Source organism: Chrysemys picta, chromosome 12, assembly GCF_011386835.1.
Source record: "Chrysemys picta bellii isolate R12L10 chromosome 12, ASM1138683v2, whole genome shotgun sequence".
Taxonomy (NCBI): Eukaryota; Metazoa; Chordata; order Testudines; family Emydidae; genus Chrysemys; species Chrysemys picta.
In genome coordinates, this window is record NC_088802.1 from 25,253,220 (window position 1) to 25,274,275 (window position 21,056).

General features: G+C 50.0%; 1 protein-coding gene and 1 pseudogene across 1 annotated transcript; both read right to left on the reverse strand.

Moving 5' to 3' along the window:
* Positions 1 to 414: 414 nt before the first annotated feature.
* On the reverse strand, positions 415 to 1,797 carry LOC101943649 (putative olfactory receptor 2B8). Its single transcript, XM_065563292.1, has one exon. It carries the CDS (start codon positions 1,679 to 1,681, stop codon positions 854 to 856), a length of 828 nt encoding a protein of 275 aa, XP_065419364.1. The 5' UTR covers positions 1,682 to 1,797; the 3' UTR covers positions 415 to 853.
* An 8,688-nt stretch (positions 1,798 to 10,485) lies between these two features.
* Positions 10,486 to 20,269, reverse strand: LOC101943922 (olfactory receptor 2B2-like; annotated as a pseudogene).
* Positions 20,270 to 21,056: the final 787 nt, after the last annotated feature.

Sequence of the window (21,056 nt, forward strand, 5' to 3'; positions counted from 1 at the left end):
TCCTGGAGCTCATATGAGTAGACCCGAAGAGTCCCACCTGGATTCTGTCAGCTCATAGAATTCGAGTCTGGTTTCACTTTGTCTGCATACAGCTGAAATGTCTTCTCTACGTCTGGCTTGTTAGGTGTTGCCATGAACTTCATTGTGGATCTGGCCTGGAATTTGAGATGCTCTTCCACAAAATCCGCATGGTCTTCTTCAGGTACTCTCAACACCCATAGAGCTGCCTTCACTGACTTAATCCATTCTTCTATCCAGATGTGTGCTAGTTTCATTGAGAAGCTACTGAACTCAGATATCTTCTGGTCCCATAGAAGATGGCCCAGATCTCAGCTGTCCTTGCTTTGTGTCTATGCAGCGCCCAGCACAATGGGGCCCTGATCTCAGCTGGAGAAAGGACTGTAACTTGCTCAATGTCTATGCCATGCTTGGCTCAGCCCTGATCTCAGTTGCAGCCTCTTTGCTACCACACTAGCAAGGACCTGGGGATTACAGTGGATGAGAAGCTGGATATGAGTTAGCAGTGTTTCCTTGTTGCCAAGAAGGCCAACGGCATATTGGGCTGTAACAGTAGGAGCATTGCCAGCAGATCAAGGGAAGTGATTATTCCCCTGGTTAAATTGGAAAGCAGAGGGCAGGGGTGTTGTGTGGGTGAGAGATGGGTTCTGTGGGGTGGGAAAGGGAAGGCAGGTTGTGGGGCAGATTAGTGCAGGTTTGTTCTGTAGAGTGGGAGAGGCCAGAGGGTTTGTGTGGGTGGAGAGAGCAGAAGGCTCCACATGGGCACAGAAGACGTTACAGTAGCCATGAGAGGTAGAGATGGTTTTCTGCCAATTGCTCTCCCAGATCAGACCCCCTAGGTGGTCACGTTTCTCCTCAGTGCCCTCTGCAGGGCCCCGTGCACCTCCTTGTTCCTCAGCGTGTAGATGAGGGGGTTGAGCATAGGGGTCACCATTGTGTAGAAGAGGGATACCATCGTGCCCCGGTGCTGGGAGTAGCTGGACGGAGGCTGTAGATACATGGAAATGCCCGTGCCATAAAAGAGCGACACCACGGCTAAGTGGGAGGCGCAGGTGTTGAAAGCCTTGAGCCTGCCTTTGGACGAGCGAATCTTCAGCACGGCTGCGCCAATGTAGCCATAGGAGACCAGGATGAGGCCCAGTGGAACCAGCAGGAAAATCACCGCACTGGCGAGGAGCTCGGCCTCATTGGCAGAGATGTCGACACAGGCCAGCTTGAGCAGGGCCGGTACCTCGCAGAAGAGGTGCTCGATTTGGTTCCGCCCACACCGGGGCAGCCTCAGGGTCAGGATGGTCTGCAGCATGGAGTTGCCAAAGCTGCACAACCAGGCGGTGGCCGCCAGCTGCAGGCAGAGGCGGCGGCTCATGATGGCTGTGTAGCGCAGCGGCTGGCAGATGGCAGCATAGCGGTCGTAGGCCATGATGGCCAGCAGGAGGCACTCAGTGCAGCCCAGCGAGAGGGAGATGTAGAGCTGGGCCACGCAGCCAGCCCAAGAGATGGATTTGTGGCTGCTATGGAAATTCAGCAGCATCTGGGGGCCAACGCCGGTGGTGTAGCAGAGGTCCAGGAAAGAGAGGTTGCTGAGGAAGAAATACATGGGCGTGTGGAGATGGGGGTCTAGCCATGAGACCACGATGATGGTGGTATTTCCAAGCAAGGTCATGCTGTAGGAGATTAAGATGAGCACAAAGAGCAGCAGCTCCAACTGTGGCCGGTCAGACACCCCTAGCAGGATGAATTCCCCCAAGGAGCTTTGGTTTCCATCTTCCCATGCTCCTCTGCCATACATCACCTGTAGGGGCCAGAAAGAATATGGGTGGAAAATATCCCGCAGCAAGGACATTTGTGATAATAGGTGCTAGCGCTGGGATTGGCAGTGGACATTTTTGGAATGATAGCCTTGAATCCTAGAAGACAGGTAAGTGTTAAGTGAATGGATTAGGGAAAGCCTGGAATTTCTAATAATTCCAGTGCTGAGCCGGCTACAGCACTGCATACATTTATGCAAAGGTCAGGGAAATCTCTCATCTGTCTGTCTGCAGTGTTGTTGTAGCTGGGTCGGTCCCAGGATATTGGAGAGATGAAGCGGATGAGGTAATATCTTTTATTGGACCTGTTACCAACGGTTTTCAGAACCCACAGCAGGGGCAACTTAACTGTTTCACTCCAGGTGGTGTCAGGAATAAATCAATGGGAATACAGCAATTCAGCCTGAAGAAATATTAATACAAGTAAGCGGGCTCTATCTAAAACTGCAGTTTATTAGATTTAAGTGCACACAGACATAAGCAATAGATTTACAGCATCCCAGATATTTACCTAAAAACTGGAATGGTATTGAGTAATTAGCAGCAAGTTGTCAGTGGCCAGTTGCTCACCTACCAGGGAGAAAAGATGTCAAGAAAAACCTCTCTCAAAACGGCTTCAGAGGACTGCTCCAGAATCCACTGTATTCACTAATCTTTTATAACTAACTTCTACAAAACACATAGGTCATAATAACCTCTACAAAATCATCACTTTTCCTAGCTTTTAATAAACTTCTATCAGAAGTGCCCAGACTCCAGGTCTTCCATCAACCAAGGTTTTCAATCTCCCTTGCTGACCTTTCATTCCCCTCCTCCCATTCTGATTAGCAGAAACTCCCAGCTAATTTTCACCTTGCCTCTAAAAACCTGTTTTGCAATTAACTCTTAACTATGTGGTGTTCTATTTTATTAATTCACGGCATCTCAATGCACATAATATGGTTGCAATTACCTTGATTGCATTCTGGGGTACACACATCCATCAAATCTAGGGTAACAGACAAGCTTCCATTGGTGAGAGAGAGAAGCTTTTGAGCTCAGACAGAGCTCTTCTGCAGGTCTGGGAAATGTACTCAAAGTGTCACAGCTAAATGCAAGGTGGAGCAGATTTTACAGCACAAGTACTTAAAACATATTTCAATGGACAATTCATGGTGAAGTGGTCTGTAACATGCTTCCAGTCATAGAGGGTAAAGGAGGGGTGCAGGAAATAAGCTGATGGGGGTGAGGTTAGTGGGATATAGATTTTGTCTCTGTTCAGTCCATGATTTTTAATGTCCAGCAAAGTTATGAATTTAAGCTCCCACGGCTGTTTTGAAGGTTTTGTGCAGGTTTTCTTTGAGGATGAGGATTGATAGGTCATATATACAGTGATCACTTTGTGTCAAGTTTTCACCCACCAATGATAGGGTGTTTTTGTCTTTATCATTTTCCTGTGTGAGTTCATTCAAGAGCATAGTGATTGCCTGGTTTCACCCACATATTTGTTGTTGGGGCACTGGAGGAGATACATCACATGTTGTGATTGGTATGTTTTAGAGTAATGGATCTTGAAAGCCGTGTTGTGGATGGTGTTAATCATCCTAGAAATAGAAATATAGCTGCAGGTTTTGTGTCTGTTGTTCTGGCAGGGTCTGGTACCACTTTGAGTTGGTGTGTCCTGCTCTGTGGGGAGCTTGCTTATGATGCTGAGCATGGTGAGCTTGGGGGGTTGTTTGAATGCCAGAAGAAGGGGTTCAGGATGTGGACCCCATCAAGTATGTGCTGTAAATTCATAACATTGCTAGACACTAAAATCATGGATTAAACAGAGAGGCTGGATATATGGCTTATTATAACAAATCTGTGACCCACTGAGCCTCCTCCTCCAGGTTCTCCCCCCCCCATGACGGGAGACAAGTTTACTTAGGGTTACCATTCGTCCGGATTTACCCGGACATGTCCTCCTTTTGTGTGCTAAAAATAGCGTCCGGGGGGAATTTGTAAAGCACTCACAATGTCCGGGATTTCCCCCCAGGCAGAGCGAGCGGCTGGGAGGGCTGCAGGAAAGTCCCGGGCTGGACTCCGGAGCAGCTTCCTCCTCCCACCCCCCCCTCCCTGCATTCTGAGCCGGCCGGCAGCTCCTCCTCCTGCAGCCCGCTCCGGCAGCCCTGTGCAGGGCCAGGGACCGGGTTTTGTGTTGTGCAGGGGAGCTCAGCCATGTGTCCGGCTGGCACAGAGCCCAACACCCTGTTCTGAGCAGCAGGGTAAGGGGGGGCAGGGGACAGCAGTGGGGAGAGGGATCGGAGCAGTCAGGGGACAGGGAGCAGAGGGGTTTAGATGGGCTGGGAGTTCTGGGGGGGAGCTGTCAGGGGGCAGGAGTGGGGAGAGGGATCGGAGCAGTCAGGGGACAGGGAGCAGAGGGGTTTAGATGGGCTGGGAGTTCTGGGGGGGAGCTGTCAGGGGGCAGGAGTGGGGAGAGGGATCGGAGCAGTCAGGGGACAGGGAGCAGAGGGGTTTAGATGGGTCGGGAGTTCTGGGGGGGGCTGTCGGGGGCAGGAGTGCGGAGAGGGATCGGAGCAGTCAGGGGACAGGGAGCAGAGGGGTTTAGATGGATCGGGAGTTCTGGGGGGGGCTGTCAGGGGGCAGGAGTGGGGAGATGGATCGGAGCAGTCAGGGGACAGGGAGCAGAGGGGTTTAGATGGGTTGGGAGTTCTGGGGGGGGCTGTCGGGGGCAGGAGTGCGGAGAGGGATCGGAGCAGTCAGGGGACAGGGAGCAGAGGGGTTTAGATGGGTTGGGAGTTCTGGGGGGGGGCTGTCAGGGGGTGGGGAGTGGTTGGATGGGGCGTGGGAGTCCCAGGGGTCTGTCTGGGGGTGGGGGTGTGGATAAGGGTTGGGGCAGTCAGGGGACAAGAGGCAAGGAGGCTTAGATACGGAGTGGAGTCCCGGGGGGCAGTTAGGGGCAGGGGTCCCAGGAGGGGGCAGTCAGGGGACAAGGAACGGGGGGAGGGTTGGGGGTTCTGGGGGGGCGGGAAGTGGGAGGGGCAGGGGCAGGGCTAGGGCGGGGCTCCTCCCGTCCTCTTTTTTGCTTGTTGAAATATGGTAACCCTAGTTTACTGGCAACTTTACTTTGAAATGTGTTAACTATTTAGGATTCTGTTCCTCTTTGTACTTAGCTGTGACACTCGGAGTACCTTTCCCTGCTCTGTGTAAGCACAAAACCTTATCTCTCTCACCAACAGAAGTTGCTCCAACAAAAGATATCAGCTCACCCACCTTGTCTGTCTGCATTTCTAAGACAGTGGTCAATATGATACCAAACACTGTACGTATCTAGCATTCATCACATCCTCATTCAGTTTCTTCTCCCCCCAGGTTGTACATTTTCAACTTTCCCCCCAGCCTCACTTTCATCTTCATTCCTGATCTCCCACCTCTCTCCTTCCCTCCTCTAACTCTATCTGTGTCACCCAAAAGGGCTAAGAATGTTATAAATACATTGGACTCCCTGACAGGAGCATGGGCACCTACTGAGGCTTTCATACCTCCGAATAAGTAGTTACATCCATACATGTGAGACTTGGAAGGAAGGGGGGGGGGGTAAGAGAAATCTGAGTGAGAAAGAAGACAGGGAGGAAGATACAGTTGGTGATGGTTGTCAGAGAGCAATGCTGTTTGGCCATTCTTTCAAAAATGGCTTCAGGCCAGAAAGATGAAGACAAGGAGTGGAGATAAGTTGAAAGGAAACAGACTCCTCAGCAGCACAGTTGAGAGGCGTTAGTTAAACTCGCTGGGTCATTGGCTATTGTTTCCAAAAAGCTGAGATGAGCTGGGGAGGGGCCGTGGGATTGATGGAAAAACAGTATAAAAAAATGAATCTGGCAATTGCTTTCAGTCCAATTTACCTGCAGTCCCACACAATGTAGTGATGGCATGGGGTGATGGGAGTACGAGTGGAATGATGACACAGGAAGAGTCTAGAAGAGATTAAGGTGAGTGAGAGGGGAGGGGAGGGGAGGGGAGGATCTTATCCCCAAGAATGGTCCGGGGGATGAGTCCTGGCTGAGAACTCCGGAGAGCTGGCTTCAGTACCCAGCACTGACACAGAGTCACTGGGTGATTTTGGGATAGTGACTTTGTCTCTCTGAGTCTGGGGTCCCATCTCTAAAGTGACAACAATAATCTTCCTTTTCACCCTCCATTTATCGGTCTTGCCTACTTAGATTGGGGCATGGATTGTGTGTCCCTCATTTACTGTGAGTCTGTGCAGTGCCCAAAAGAACAGGGCGGTGATCACAGCTGGGGCAGGAGCTGCCTCTCACTGTGTGTCCGGGCAGTGCCTGGCACGACGGGGACCCCACCTCTGTGGGAGCTTCTAGATTAACTGTAATATAACTTGTTGGTACCCACTGGGGATCTGCTCCACAGAGAGACTGGGGGAGAAAGAAAACTTTAGGAGGAAAGTAAGGTGGGACAGAGGGTTGGTTAAAAAGAGAACTGCTCCTGATACTCCAGTGAGATCCACCACTGGAGTTCCATGCACCCACCGGCCTCCCACCAAGGCTCTGTCCAGCCAGTTCAGATTGGGGCCACAGCATCTGTGCTATCGATAAGCCTATGCTGGTAACAACCCTGATTTTGGAGATGTGGCAGTAAACATCCATCCATCCTAATCATCCTAACTCCCCTGGTCAGTCTGTCTGCATTCATTGCGCTGTTCCCTTCCCCACTCCCTTGCTCTGCCTATTTCAAACCCTCTTCTCCCCAGACTCACCTCCATTCACCTCCGGCTCTGCTCTCCCCACACCGCTCCTGCCTGAACAGCTCAGAGCTGTTCAGATGCTCCAGTATCAGGGCAGAGTCTTAGCTGCAATCCCTGCTCCCCTTCACTGAAGCCCACTCTGTGCTTACGGAGCCCAAAGATGAGGCACCCCAGGCCGAGGGGCTGAATGTCTAAGGGGTTTAGGAGGAGGGGGGTAAGGAAACCAGCTAACTCTGTCCACCTGCCGTGTGGGCAGCACACCCACCTCTGGCTCTGGAAACAGAGGATGCAGGTGTCAGACCACCTGCTTCTGGGCCCCAAGGGGTCTTACTGGGAGGAGAATGGGGCAAATGTGGTCATTGGCCTGACACTCCCAGTCAGTTTTGCATGGTCATGGGGTCCCCCACCTGGGCAGCCAAACCTGCTCGGTATGCGAGTGAGGGGCCTGGAGGTGAGCCGGAGTCTCCTACTACATATGTCCCAGCCGGGTGGGGATGCCCAAAGCCTGTCTCATTGGGAAGGGACTCCTGAGAACCCAGCGACTGCAGTGCTGGGAACATTAGAAAAGCCAGAGATGAGAGAGAGAGAGTTACTGAGTGTATGTGGGCTGACAGAGGCTAGGCATGGGTGGATGGAAATAGAGAGGGAGAGTCCGATAGAGAGTTGGACTGAAGAGGAGATAGCTGGATAGATGCAGAAATGTACAGTGGATGGCTAGAAGGACGGCTGGCTAGCCAAACCCCTCTACAACCGTCCTTGTGTCTCCAAGCTTATGGGGATGGTATCTCTATGTGTCTGGGTGAGCCAGGAAGGGCCCCCGTCTCTGAAATTGCAGGTGTCTCCTCCCACACAGCTCAGGATCTCCGTCCCAGATTCCTAAGGGCCATGTGCGGGGAGGGAGACAAACCTTTATGCTTGTCAGAGCTGGAGAGTGTGGGGAGAGTTTCCTCCCTGCATCATCCCCAAGGGGTTGGCACTCAGCTGGTGATGTTTGCAGAGCCCCAGGGACCTGGACCGTTACCTAGTACAGAAGGGAATAGGGTACTGGAGTAACTGGACAATGACCTGGTGCAGAAGCGTATGTGGTATTAGTCTGGCTGTCCAAAGATCTGGTGTCAAGATATTCAGCCCCTGTCTGTGACAGAGGAAAGTCTGGGATTGGTGCCAATTGTCCCTGGTAGAGTAAGCACCCTCATTAGGCTTCAGGATGCGATGCACTAGGCATTGTTAGAGTCTCGGCTCCTGGCTCCAGCAATTGGGACTTATTAAAAATGTGCTATTTGTGACATGGTCTCTGATGAGTCCCTTTGTGGGGCCATTAAAAAGTTTTCTGCTTCAGATTAAGAAGGGGATCTAAGTGAATCCAAAGGGAGACAAACTTGAGCGAGCCCCACGAGCAGTGGGAGAGCTTTTGTGTTAATTTCCAGTGGAATAAGGGGGCCCAGAGATCACAGGTATTAGCATGATCCTGTCACTTGTATAACACTAAGCAGTCAAACCTGATTCAGGGTTTTGAGGACAGAGACCTCAGCTGGCTCAATCCCATGAGCCAAACACTAGAAAATTCATGCCAAAGTCTGGAAATGTATTGAATCAGATGCACAAAAGGAAAAAAGAATTTCAACACAAGACATACATCAGTTTGGATTTGCCATTAGCTGGTTCTGAGAACCAAACGTAACCCAAACTTTTCAAAAGCCCCTTTCAGAGAGGATAGCGATTAGACACTCTTCTTTTGTCAGACAATCCCTCATAGGTTTTTAGTTCAGTTGATGGCTGTGACTGGTGGTTTCCTGTCTTTAACAAAAGAGACTGACACAAGAGATAGGATGGTAGTACAGCTTTTCTTGATCTCTGGATAAGAGGTAGCTGGTCGGTCTTAGCATCCAGGACAAGTATGCTGCTCTAACTTCTTAGACCCCAATCCCCTCCCGCAGCTGGGGAGAGAACCCAGGAGCCCTGACTCCCAGTCCTGTCTACTAACTGGTGTCTGCAGGGAGGATAAAGGATCTAGCAGCAGACCAGATTGCTTGTAGGTGAACTGGTCTTGGGTATTTAGTGCTGTAGGAAAGGGGTTCTATCTGTGGCTCCACAGAAGTGTGTGTAACTGGGTTTGCATTTCCTGACTGATCCGCACAGATTCCCATTGTGGCTTTACCACTGGCATCCACCCCCTGGTTTGTGGGGGGGCGGGGGCGGGAAATACTGGACAAGTGTGTGACTTATTCCCTGGTGGATTCTCTGCTCAGGGAGGCAGATCCTCCTTATCCAAGTGTCCAACCATTGCTCCAAATCCTCAGTGAAGATTGAAGAAAAAAACCCATCCCTTTGTCTGGGCCTTGATCTCTTTTCAAGGAAGTGCTAGGTCCTTCTATTCCTCCTCTGAGCTGACTGGCCTGTACACAAAGACCTCCATGGCCAGCTTACAGATCTCCTGCACTTGGTGGAAGCTAGGCTGGTGCCTCCAGGCCTAGCACCCTGCAGGCCTCACAATGTCAATATGCAGCATGAAGTCCTGTAGCGTGGCCACCTCCCACCAGAAGATGGAATGGAGCAGATCCCAGGCGGGCCCGAGTGCCGTTGGCCTGAGTTCCCGGCAGAGCTACCGGACCTGCCACCAAGCCCTGGCCGAGAGGAGCCCATGCAGATGGACTGGCACGAGCCCGGTGCGACGAACGAGGTAGGCTCTGAGGGGGATCCTGGAAGTAGCCCGGGGGTAGCCGACCCCGGTCCGGCTGCAGACGAATGTGAGCCAATGTCAGTGTGTTGCGGTCTGGATACCCCACTGACCAGCAGCGGCAGTAACTGCTGCTAGGGCCCCGGGCTGGAACGCAGTGGAGTGGGTGGGCCTGCGTTCCCCTCTGCCACCCCCGCTCACAGGTGGCAGGCTTCCTCCTCACCCAACGCTCGGCTACAGGAGCCTAGGCGTGCCTTACCTGCTTGCTCGCTCAGTCCCCTGCAACCAAGGGCCTGAGCTCTAACTGTGTTTGCCCCGCCCTGATCCAGGGCCTGGGCTCCTGAACTGTTTGCTCGCTCAGCCCCTGCAACCAAGGGCCTGGGCTAGAACTGTGTGTGCCCCGCCCTGATCCAGGGCCTGGGCTCCCTAGCTGTTTGTCTGCTCAGTCCCTGCACCAGAGGGCCTGAGCCCCGAACTAACGGCTGCCCGCTCAGCATTGATGAGAGCAGAATTACCTGGTGCAGAATGGTGACTCTGGTGAGCATCCTTCCCAGGTGGTGAAGTAGCTGCAGTTTAACATGAGAAGAGGGAAGAAGCCCCAAAACTATCCATATCCGAGAATTAAATAGAAAGGAGGCAATGTTGATGGGGATTTTAGATCAATATTAGAGAATCAGAGGGATTATATGTTAAGTGTAGGTCTGGCTCTGGTGCAGAGAGACAACTCTCAGATGCCCACATCATAAAATATGAGGGCTGGAAGGGACCTCAGGAGGTCATCTACTCCAACCTCCTGCTCAAAGTAGTACCTAACCCCAGACAGATTTTTGCCCCAGATCCCTAAACGGCACCTCAAGGATTGAGCTCACAACCCTAAGCTTAGCTAGCCAATGCACAAACCACTGAGCTATCCCTCCCCCTATTGCTTAGTGATCTCCATGCAGAGCCAGCTTTGTTCATGGATGGAGCCAAGGAAGGACACAGTGCGATGCCCAACACCATCTGCTGGGCCTTTTCACACTCTTCTGCCTTCTGGGGCTCATGGTGACGGACCTCTGGTTTCCCAGTCCCAGCACCATTTGGTCAGAGAGATTAAAATGCAGAGCTCCTAGATGGGAAAGGCTCCATATACAATAGCCTGGGCCCCCGAGCCAACCAGTCTCCCTCCCTGAGATGAGGCTGGATCAGAGCTGCTGCCCCATAGAGAACCAAGCCAGCCAGTCCCAACTCATTTCTCTGGCTCATGTCCTTTTTCTCCAGAATAGCCTCCCCAGCAGCTTCCTTAGGGCACCATGCACATCCTTGTTCCTCAGCGTGTAGATCGGGGAGTTGAGCATGGGAGCGATAATGCCATAGAAGAGGGAGGCCATCTTGCCCCAGTCCTGTGAGTAGCTGGATGGAGGATGTGGATATATGGAAATGGCCGTGCCATAGAAGTGACACCACAGCCAGGTCGGAGACGCAGGTGTTGAAAGCCTTGAGCTCACCCTGGGCTGAGCGAATCCTCAGCATAGCGGTGAAAATGTAGCTGTAGGAGACCAGGATGAGGCCCAGCAGCACCATGAGGAAGAGACCACTGACAGCAAATGCCTGGGCCTCATTGGCAAAGGTGTCGACACAGGCCGGCTTGAGCAGGGCCAGCATCTCCTAGAAGAAGTGGTCGACCCAGTTCCGGCTGCGTCGGGGCAGCCGCATGGTCAGAATTGGCCTGCAGGATAGAGTTGCCAAAGCTGCACAACCATACAGTGGCTGCCATCTGCAGGCAGAGGCGGCGGCTCATGATGGCTGTGTAACATAGGGGCTGGCAGATGGCGACGTAGCGGTCGTAGGCCATGAGAGCCAGCAGGAGGCACTCGGTGCCAGCCAGTGAGAGAAAGATGTAGAGCTGGGATATGCAGCCTGCCCAGGTGATGGACTTATGGGCACTGCGGAAGTTCACCAGCATCTGAGGAACGGTGCTGGTGGTGTAGCAAAGGTCCAGGAAAGAGAGGTTGCTGAGGAAGAAATACATAGGGGTGTGGGTTCCAGCCACGAGACAGCGATGATGGCCAGGTTCCCCACCTGTACAAAACCAGGAAAACCACAAGAAGGAATTAGGAACAGTCAGGTGAATGTTCCTCTCGGGAACGCGGCCAAATAGGCAAAGCGTCCTTCTCCTCCAGCAGCTCTCTCCCAACTGTGCTGCAGAGCTGGCCTTTTATATTTCCGGCCACACCCCAATAGTTCTGGGGAGGGGGGCAGGGTGATCTAGGAGCCATCCTCCAATGGGAGTGTAATGGTGCCTCGCTCTCCTGCTCGGAGAGAGGCCACTCGGCCTCACTGCAGGGTCATAAACCAGAGTGTCTGTTAAGTCCAGGGTTTTCAGTGTCCAGAATGTCACAGCCCCAAGGACCCCCTCCCTCAGGGGGTCCCATGGGGAGGCAGATCAGCCTTGTATGTTGCTAATGCTGGTGCAGGCATTGCCAAGCATGTCGGGAAGGGTCAAAGGTGTGAGTGTGGAGTGAAAAATTCTTTTGCAGGTTGCGAGAGGCCAAAGAGGGAGGGAGAGAGCAGAGAATGGGTTAACTTGACATTTCATCTAGCTCAGTCTGAAGATAAGACGCTGACTCCAGCCCAAGGCTGCAGCACACATCTGACTCTCAGCTGCCAGCCAAGAAAGATGGGGACATATTCCACCCTGACTAGCCATGAGAAAGGAGGATTCAGCTGAACAGGACTGCAGGGGCTGCAAAAATGAATGAGACAGTGAAGGCCAGCGGGAGGGAGGGAGGAACAACCATTTTCAGTTCCCTGAGGCTGGTGTGTTTTGGGAAAGCTGAGAAAGCCACGGAAGGCCAGTTTGGACTGGTACAAAGAGCACCAGGAACAGAGGTCCCTGAATGAAATGCCCCCAAAAGAACCCAGGACTTTAAAACCCTCCTGAGAGCTGAAGCAAGTTGGAGATCAACAGCGGACCCTGGATGACCTGTGCACAGGACAAGAACTCCCGTCCACCTCTTCCCCCTCTTCTTCTTACATTACACTCAGACTTGGCCAGCCTCGGGTAGCATGGGTGTGAGTATGAAAGTGGGTTAGGGCTAGGGCACTAATGCTTTCTTTCTTCCGCTGAGAGACATGGGAGCATTCCCAGTGCTCACCGCTGTTACTTTATTTTTTAATTATTTTATTAATAAAGCTTTAAAATTTAGTCACTTGGTGTGCTCCTCCATCTCCTCCCCTAAAGATACTGCAGCCTCAGCCTGATCACCTGACACCCCGGGCAAATTGGTAACATAAATCTGTCACAAGAAGACTAAGTTCTCAGGCACATCTTTTGAAGGTGTTGTGCAGCTTTCTTTTGAAGCTTCCAACGTAAATTGGTCCAATAAAAGAGATTACCTCACCTACTTTGCTTTGCTCATATCCTGGGACCAACCTGCCTACAACAATACTTCAAACAAGTTGTCTTGGAAAAGTGCAGCCGTGGCAATTGGTGGTAGTTCTAGGATATCTATGCCAGGGGATAGGCAATGAGACAACCTACCTATAACAGAAATTTCTTCCTCAGTGCAGACAGTTAGAGGCTGACCTTTACCCTGAATCATGGGAACATATATTCTTTAAACATTTGAATCCTCAATAGTGTATATGATGAGGTCATTTCAAGATGCAATGCCCTTCTCAGAAACGTCAAAGAAAAATGCTTTTAACTCAAATTGTAATCTTAACTCTGACCTTAAAATAATTTACAAATTAATTTACAAATTTTTGAATAACTCTTATTAGTAACTGTCATGCATCTTATTAGTAATTTTGGTAGCAGTCATAGAAACATTGTATGTCATTAAGTTAACTTCTAATTTACCAAGGAGCTCTAGACCAACCTCGGTGAGGAACCAACATCTAGAATAAATGCTTAATCTTTCCCTGATAATGTCATGGAGTATGATTAACACAGGTTAATTTTGGGTCATGTTAAAAAGTATTTCCATTTATCTGTGTTATCTTTGTTGCCTTTCAGCTTATTTGAGTTGTCAATTAATTATCAAACATTAACAACTAACCATTAATAATTGCTATGATGACACCTAGGGCACTCATTTAACACTGCATTCCCTCAATTTCAGAGATTTCATCAGCCATCCCTACCAATCTATAGACCCAGAATCTATAAACCCAATAACTTTGTAACCATTCAATTTTGCATCTGGTTCTAGGTGTGAGACACTAGATTAGCCCAAGGAAAGTCCACTGGCGTCCATTTCATGTGGTTTCTGCAAATGGTTTGTTCCCCAGTTCTGCTCAGGAAAACATAAGCACTGGCACTTCTTAAGTGGTAATTTTTTGCAGGAGGATGTATGTCAGGATCCCCACGATCAAACGCTAAATTTGCACTTCTAACTGCACTCTGCCCCTGATGTGGCATAGAAAATTACAGGGTAAGCTACCTATTTGTGTCCATTGTAGATCACTTTGAAAAACTCGATGATAGGTCAATAGATTTCTGTTTATCTGTCTACAGTCTATGGCTGAAAGGAATTAATTACATGGAAAGATTGAAAGAATTTAATTTGTGTAGGTTGTCTAAAGGATTCTCTCAATTAGTATTACTATTAATTAATAAATAATATAAATTAAGAAAGATGTGGACAAACTGGAGAGAGTACAGAGGACAGCAACAAAAACGATCAAAGGTTTAGAAAACATGACCTATAAGGAAAGATTGAAAAAACTGCATGTTTAGTCTAGAGGACAAAAGGCTGAAGGGGGACCTGGAAACAGTGTTAAAATATGTGAAAAGTTGTTATAAAGAGGATGGTGATCAATGGTTCTCTATCTCCACCCAGGGTGGGACAAGAAGTAATGGCCTTAGCCTGTACTAACAGAGATTCAGGTTAGTTATTAAGAAAATTTTCTAAGGGCAAGTCTACACTTAAAAGGCTGCATTGGCTCAGCTGTTCTAAGTCTATTGGAGAGAGCTTTGCAAACCAATAAGACACTTGTCAATACTATCATGACAAAATGTGTGTAGCAACATTCTATGTAAAGTAATAACCATAAGCTGAAATTAGGTCTGAAATGCATTTACTTGCAGTTTCTTGAACACAAAGGAGTCTAGCCAGGTGTCGTCAAAGTTGATGGCAATCACCTATCAAGTGGCCAGACTTAGGCAAGGAACGGGGGCAGGAACAACCCCATCTGCATTTAAACAAACAACAGTCTGGAACATCTTTCACCATGAGACTCCTCGTCTCCATCTTCACAGCAGGAATGTACTTTATCTAGGCATAACCCTCAATAAAATTCATTTCAAAGGGGGACTGGACAATAAAAGTGTGGGTCAGAAACACCCCAAGGTATGTGACAAGATGGTGAATATAGTAGGGTGGGTCCTGCGCTTTTCTTGGTGGGGGGGCTAAAATACCACCCCTAACCCCTGCTCTTGGGGCACCAAGGGCCTCACTAATGGCCCAGGAAGGTGGTAAAGGAGGGAAGCGGGGGAGGGGTCTGGGTTTGCTCCTCACTCTGAGTCCCAGCCCCTCTCAACCCCTGCAGGTTCTTACCCTCTTCTCCCTTGGGTGGGGTACCTTCAGTCCTGCTGGGGCAGGGTCTCCCTTACTCCAGTTTTCTGTTCCTCCAAGCCTAACAGCACATCTCCAAGTTCCAGTCCTCTCTCCTTCCCCCTTACTACCTGAAGCAGGGGGTTTCATTAGGTTTCTAACAGGGCCTTAATTGATTACAGGTGCTCCAATTAACCTGTAGCAACCCTCCCTAATCTGCAGGGAACCACGCCTTAATTAACCTAGGATTTATATACTTCCCTTCTACCACTTCCCACTGCTCCTTGGCTCTCCTATATCACAAGACAGTCTTTGCGAGCCAATCCTGGCCTGAGAATTGGCTCAGCAATGTTACTGGGAGCATGTGGTAAGGGATTTCACCTTGAACGAAATCTACTTTGTTAAGGTTTAGTACTAGGAAGAGATTTATTTTTATTTCTCTTGTAACCATTTCTGACTTTAATGCCTTATACTTGTACTCACTTAAAATCTCTCTCTTTGTAGTGAAATAAATATGTTTTTTCCATAATCCAAACTGATCCACTGATGCATTTAAACTGAATTGTATGAGTAACTCCATTTAAAGTAACAAACTGTGGGATAGTGCTCCCCTCACAGGGCAACAGACCTAAAATATCTGAACTGCCCAGGAGAGGGCTGGGCAGTGCAGAACAAACATCTTGGGGGGGTGGGGAGGGGGAATTCTTGACTAGGAATGTGTTGGGGTCACCCTATTAACCAGGAGCTCAGATCTTGCCTATGGTTAACTGGATGTACTCTAGGTTCCACACCTCAGAGTCCCCACCCAGCAGACTCGTGCCCCCAAAGCTCATCTATCAATGGAGAGAAAACTAAGGACAGAATTAACTATAAAGCAAACTGGTTTATTAAACAGTGACTCAAACAGGAAACAGTAACTTATAGGACCCCCGGCAAAACAATACACAAATAGGGGGAGGGATAGCTCAGTGGTTTGAGCATTGGCCTGCTAAACCCAGGGTTGTGAGGTCAATCCTTGAGGGGGGCATTTAGGGATCTGGGGCAAAAAAAATAGTTGGGGATGGGCCCTTCTTTGAGCAGGGGGTTGGACTAGATGACCTCTTGAGGTCCCTTCTAACCCTGATATTCTGATTCATACAAAAACAACAAGGAGTCTGGTAGCACCTTAAAGACTAACCGATTTATTTGGGCATAAGCTTTCGTGGATGCATCCAAAGAAGTGAGGTTTTTACCCACAAAAGCTTATGCCCAAATAAATCTGTTAGCCTTTAAGGTGCCACCAGACTCCTTGTTGTTTTTGTAGATACAGACTAACACGGCTACCCCCTGATACTTGATTCATACAGGTTGGCACAACATATTAACATAAAGTCAAGGTCCCAAACACATGAGAGCAAAGGTGAATTTACTACAGGTAAGGTATAGTGGTACACAGCATACTACACCAGGTTCAGAGGAATGGACCCACATCAGAGGGCATGGATAGAATACACCAGGACAGCAAGGTGAGGACACAGGATTTCAGGTAAGAAAAGAATCAATTAGCAACTGATAGCGGGAGCTATGGAGTTTGGATCTTCTTCTGTGGTCTTCCATAGATCCCTCAAACCCTTGGCTAGGACATGTACTGAGATAGCACAAGGAAAGACAGCCTCTCTTCTCGGGTGCGGCAGTCTTTTATACTCTCCAGTTACTAGGCAGAACACAGGCCATGTGACCATTGTTTTTTCCCCGCCTTAGCGAGAAAAAGGTGCCAATTGTTTCAAGAAGAAAGTCATCAAAATGGTGGACAAACAATAACTCCTTACAAACAAAATGGCAAAGTGCCTAAACAAAATGGAACTTACAGTGAAACAAGCTGCTGGTGTAAGAGTTGCTGGACCAGGGCTATGCATCCGAAGAAGTGGGTTGTAGCCCACGAAAGCTTATGCTCTAATAAATTTGTTAGTCTCTAAGGTGCCACAAGTATTCCTGTTCTTTTTGTGGACCAGGGCTGTGGCTACACACAGACACTCAGGGCATGGCTACACTTGCAAATGTAGAGCGCTTTGAGTTAAACCAGCCTTCATATAGTGCAGTAGGGAAAGCGCTGCAGTCTGTCCACACTGACAGCTGCAAGTGCACTGGCGTGGCCGCATTTGCGGCACTTGCAGTGGCATTGGGAGTGGTGCATTATGGGCAGCTATCCCACAGAGCATATCTTCCCATTCTGGTACTGTGGCTTGTGGGAAGGGGACGGGGGGTGCGGGGCATTCTGGGTCCTGTCCAATGCCCCGTGATGCATTGCTTCACATCCCAGCAATCCCTCTGCTTCAGTCCACATTTGGCGCCATCTTTCGACGTTTTTTTTGTGTGGCGCGCTCTGTCTTCCCTTTTCAGTCTGCGGGAATGGAGCCCGAACTGCTGAGGAATATGCTGACGAGTTTCACCAGCATGTCACATCTGGCAGTTGAGTTACTCTTTAACATCCAAACTGACAGTGAGGACTCTGAGGATGATATCAACTCGAATAATGCATAAGACACGAGATTGCTTGTGGCATTCACGGACAGGCTCGGCACTGTGGAACACCACTTTGGGGCTTGGGAAACAAGCACTGAGAGGTGGAATCACATCGTCCTGCAAGTCTGGGATGATAAGCAGTGGCTGCAGAACTTTTGGATGAGAAAAGCCACTTTCATGGGACTGTGTGAGGATCTCGCCCCTATCCTGCAGCGCAAGGACACGAGATTGAGAGCTGCCCTGACAATGGAGAAGCAGGTGGCGATTGCAATCTGGAAGCTGGCAACTCCAGACAGCTACCGATCGGTTGCTAACCAGTTTGGAGTAGGAAAGTCGACCGTTGGAATCGTGTTGATGCAAGTTTGCAGGGCCATTAATTGCATCCTGCTCAGAGGAACCATGACTCTGGGTAAAGTGCATGACATTGTGGCTGGCTTTGCACAAATGGGTTTCCCTAACTGTGGAGGGGCGATAGGTGGGATCATATTCCAATTCTGGCACCAGCCCACCTAGCCTCCAAGTACGGTAATCGGAAGGGGTATTTCTCTATCATTCTCCAGGTGCTTATGGATCATCATGGGCGTTTCATTGACATTAATGCAGGCTGGCCCGGAAAGGTGCATGACGCATGCATCTTTCAGAACACTGGCCTGTTCAGGAAACTGCAAGCCAGGACTTTTTTCCCAGACCAGAAGATCACCAGGGGAAGTCAAAATGCCCATTGTGATCCTTGGAGACCTCATTTACCCTTTAATGCCGTGGCTCATGAACCTCTACACAGGAAGCCTTGACAGCAGCAAGGAACGGTTCAACAACAGGCTGAGCCGGTGCAGAATGACTGTGGGATGTGCTTATGGCCTTTTAAAGGCCCGCTGGCAGTCTCTGTATGGGAAGCTGGACCTGGCCGATGACAGCATCCCCCTGGATATATCCGTGTGCTGTACCCTCCATAACATTTGTGAAGGGAAGGGTGAAAGATTCACTCAGGCATGGAACTCGGAGGTTCAACACCTGGAGGCTGAATTTGAACAGCCAGAGAGCAGGGCTATTAACAGCCAGAGAGCAGGGGCCTAGCGTGGGGCTACAAGGATTAGGGATGCCTTGAAGGAGCAATTTGAGGCTGAAAGCCACCAGTAATGTTTGGTGCCCTGCACGGGAGTGAAGTGCAATGGTTCCAATGTTAGTAGGAATCTCTGTTTGCTATGCTGACTTGCAGTGCCTGGTGCTTTCCTGGGCTAAGGTATCTTTTACTTTATGCAATAAGGAAGAGTGTTTTCAAAGCCAAAAAATCCATTTATTGAAAAGAAAATTCATTTATTGAAAACAAACACAACTGCTTGGGAAACAGAAAGGGCAAGTGGGTGGGGTGGGGAACGTTACAATCACAGATTTGCTTATGTCCTGTTATCATACTCAGCCTTCCTGTCTGGAGTGCTGTGCAATGAGTGCTGCACTTCAGGATGGCGATACTGCACAGTGATGGGGGTTGAGTGCAGTGGGTAAAAGGGTCGTAGTTTTCAAGGCTGGGTGGTGAAGCTACAGGTGTTGGAGGCAGCTGGTGGTGATAATAACCCGGATGTTGGGGAAAGTGGGTTGGAGGTGACATGGGGGCACAAGGGAAAGAGTTTTGGGACAAGGGCTGCAGGGAGGGGGCGGGCACGGTAGTACTCCGCCTGCATAGCTACAAGCGCCTGGATAGAGTCCGCTTGGCACTCCATGATGTTTACCAGCCGCTCCATACTTTGCTGCCGGAGCACTGCGCTTTTGTGCTGGCGCTCCTCATTCTGCTGGCGGATCCCCCTTTTACTCTCCTGCTACTCCTGCGCTTTTAGATTCTCATTAAGTGACTGCTGTATTACTTCATGCAGTATGTCTTCTTTGCTTCTACATGGACTTTTCCTGATTCTTTGCAGCCTCTCAGCCGGTGATAAGACGGACGGCTGAGAGCTCAAGGTTGCATCTGTAAAAGCAAAATGCAACACTTAACAGAGGCAGCAGTGTTCACACCAGATAGAGCAATGATTCCCCCGTACTTAAGGAGGGCAAGCACAGTCTACACAATAGCATAATTTGCCCATCCCAAAGCGAGCGTCCCATAACCCATGAGAGTCCCAAAATGGTGAGTAAGTACAAGGGCAAGGGGGACTGATTGTTTCAGGGCTGTACTGTCCTCCGGGTTTCTGTGCCTTGAGGAGAGCCAACAACTCCAGGGGGCCCCTGTACTGAACACTGTCCCCACATTTTCAACAGAAGTTCATCCTGGAAGATATCTCGCTGCTGAGGGTGACCTGGGAAGCAAGGGAGGGTCTTCTACTGCAATGCAGCTTCTGCCCTGCCCATATACAGCTTACCTGTATGCAGCAATGGTCCCCCAACCCCTCACAGCACAGTGGCGCGGACATTATTAGCCTGACTGGGACAAGGACCACAGTGGCTCTCCCAAGAAATCTGTGCAAGCGCATTGCCCAAGTTCTGGATGAGACCTTTGAAGAGATCACTGAGGCCAATTACCGTGATGTGAGAGAGCACATCAGTGCCCTATTCCGCAACTAGGCATGCATGCAGCCCTAACCCTCCTCACCCCAAGAGCCCGCACCGAATAACTTCCTTCCCAAAATAAAAGCCGCTTACGGGAACCTCCTCTGGTGTTTGACCTTCCCCAAGCACCGGCTGCTGCGATTGGCTACCTTCCTCCTGGCTTGAAACAGCTCCTGGCTGCATGCATCTAGGGATTCCGGGGTGTCTTTCTCCTCGTCAGCACCCTCACTCCCACTTTCCTCCTCCTGCTTTGTGAACTGGGCTCTGAAGTGTCCATGGTGGTATTTGGAGCGGAGGTGGGGTCACCACCCCCAAGTATCACATCCAACTCTTTGTAGAAATGACAGGTCATGGGGGCAGTACTGCAGCAGCAGTTTGCCTCACAGGCTTTGTGGTAGAGATTCTGAAGCTCCTTCACTTTAACGCTGCAGTGCGTCCTGGTCATGGCCCTTTTCCTTTATGTCCCTTGATATCTGGCCAAAGGTATCATAATTCCTACAGCTGGGACTGGACCGCTTCCTCCACCCAAACACTGATGAGGTCCAGCACTTCGCCATTGCTCCATACTGGGGATCGCCTGGCACATGGAGGCATGGTCACCTCGAAAGATATTCATAGAATACCAGGGTTGGAGGGGACCTCAGGAAGTCATCTAGTCTAACCCCCTGCTCAGAGCAGGACTAATCCCCAGACAGATTTTTGCCCTAGATCCCTAAATGGCCCCCTCAAGGATTGAGCTCATAACCCTGGGTTTAGCAGGCCAATGCTCAAACCCCTGAGCTATCCCTCCATGCCTTGCTGAGCAAACAGGAAGGGGATTTTCAAAATTCCCAGAGAATTTAAAGGGCTGATCTGGTGGTTGGTCACCTGAGGGCAGGGCAGTAGAGTTCAAACTGATGACCAGAGTGGCTAGAACAGGCATTGTGGGACATTTCTGGAAGCCAATCAGAGTGCATTAACAGACCAGGGCGTCCACATTGGCGCCGTGGTGCTCCAGCAGGGGCGCATCAAATGTTATTCCACGCACTGAGGTGGATTACCATGAACGCTCTAGCCCTGGAGTCAGAGCGCTCTACGTGCCTTGCCAATGTGGATGCACCATGAGTTAGAGCGCACTGGGCTGCTTTAATGTGCTCTAACTTGTAAGTGTAGCCAAGCCCTCAGGGTGTGACCCGCATGCTGGCAGGCTGCTTGTGAGTGACCCACTTTGGAAGCTACAACAGCAAAACATT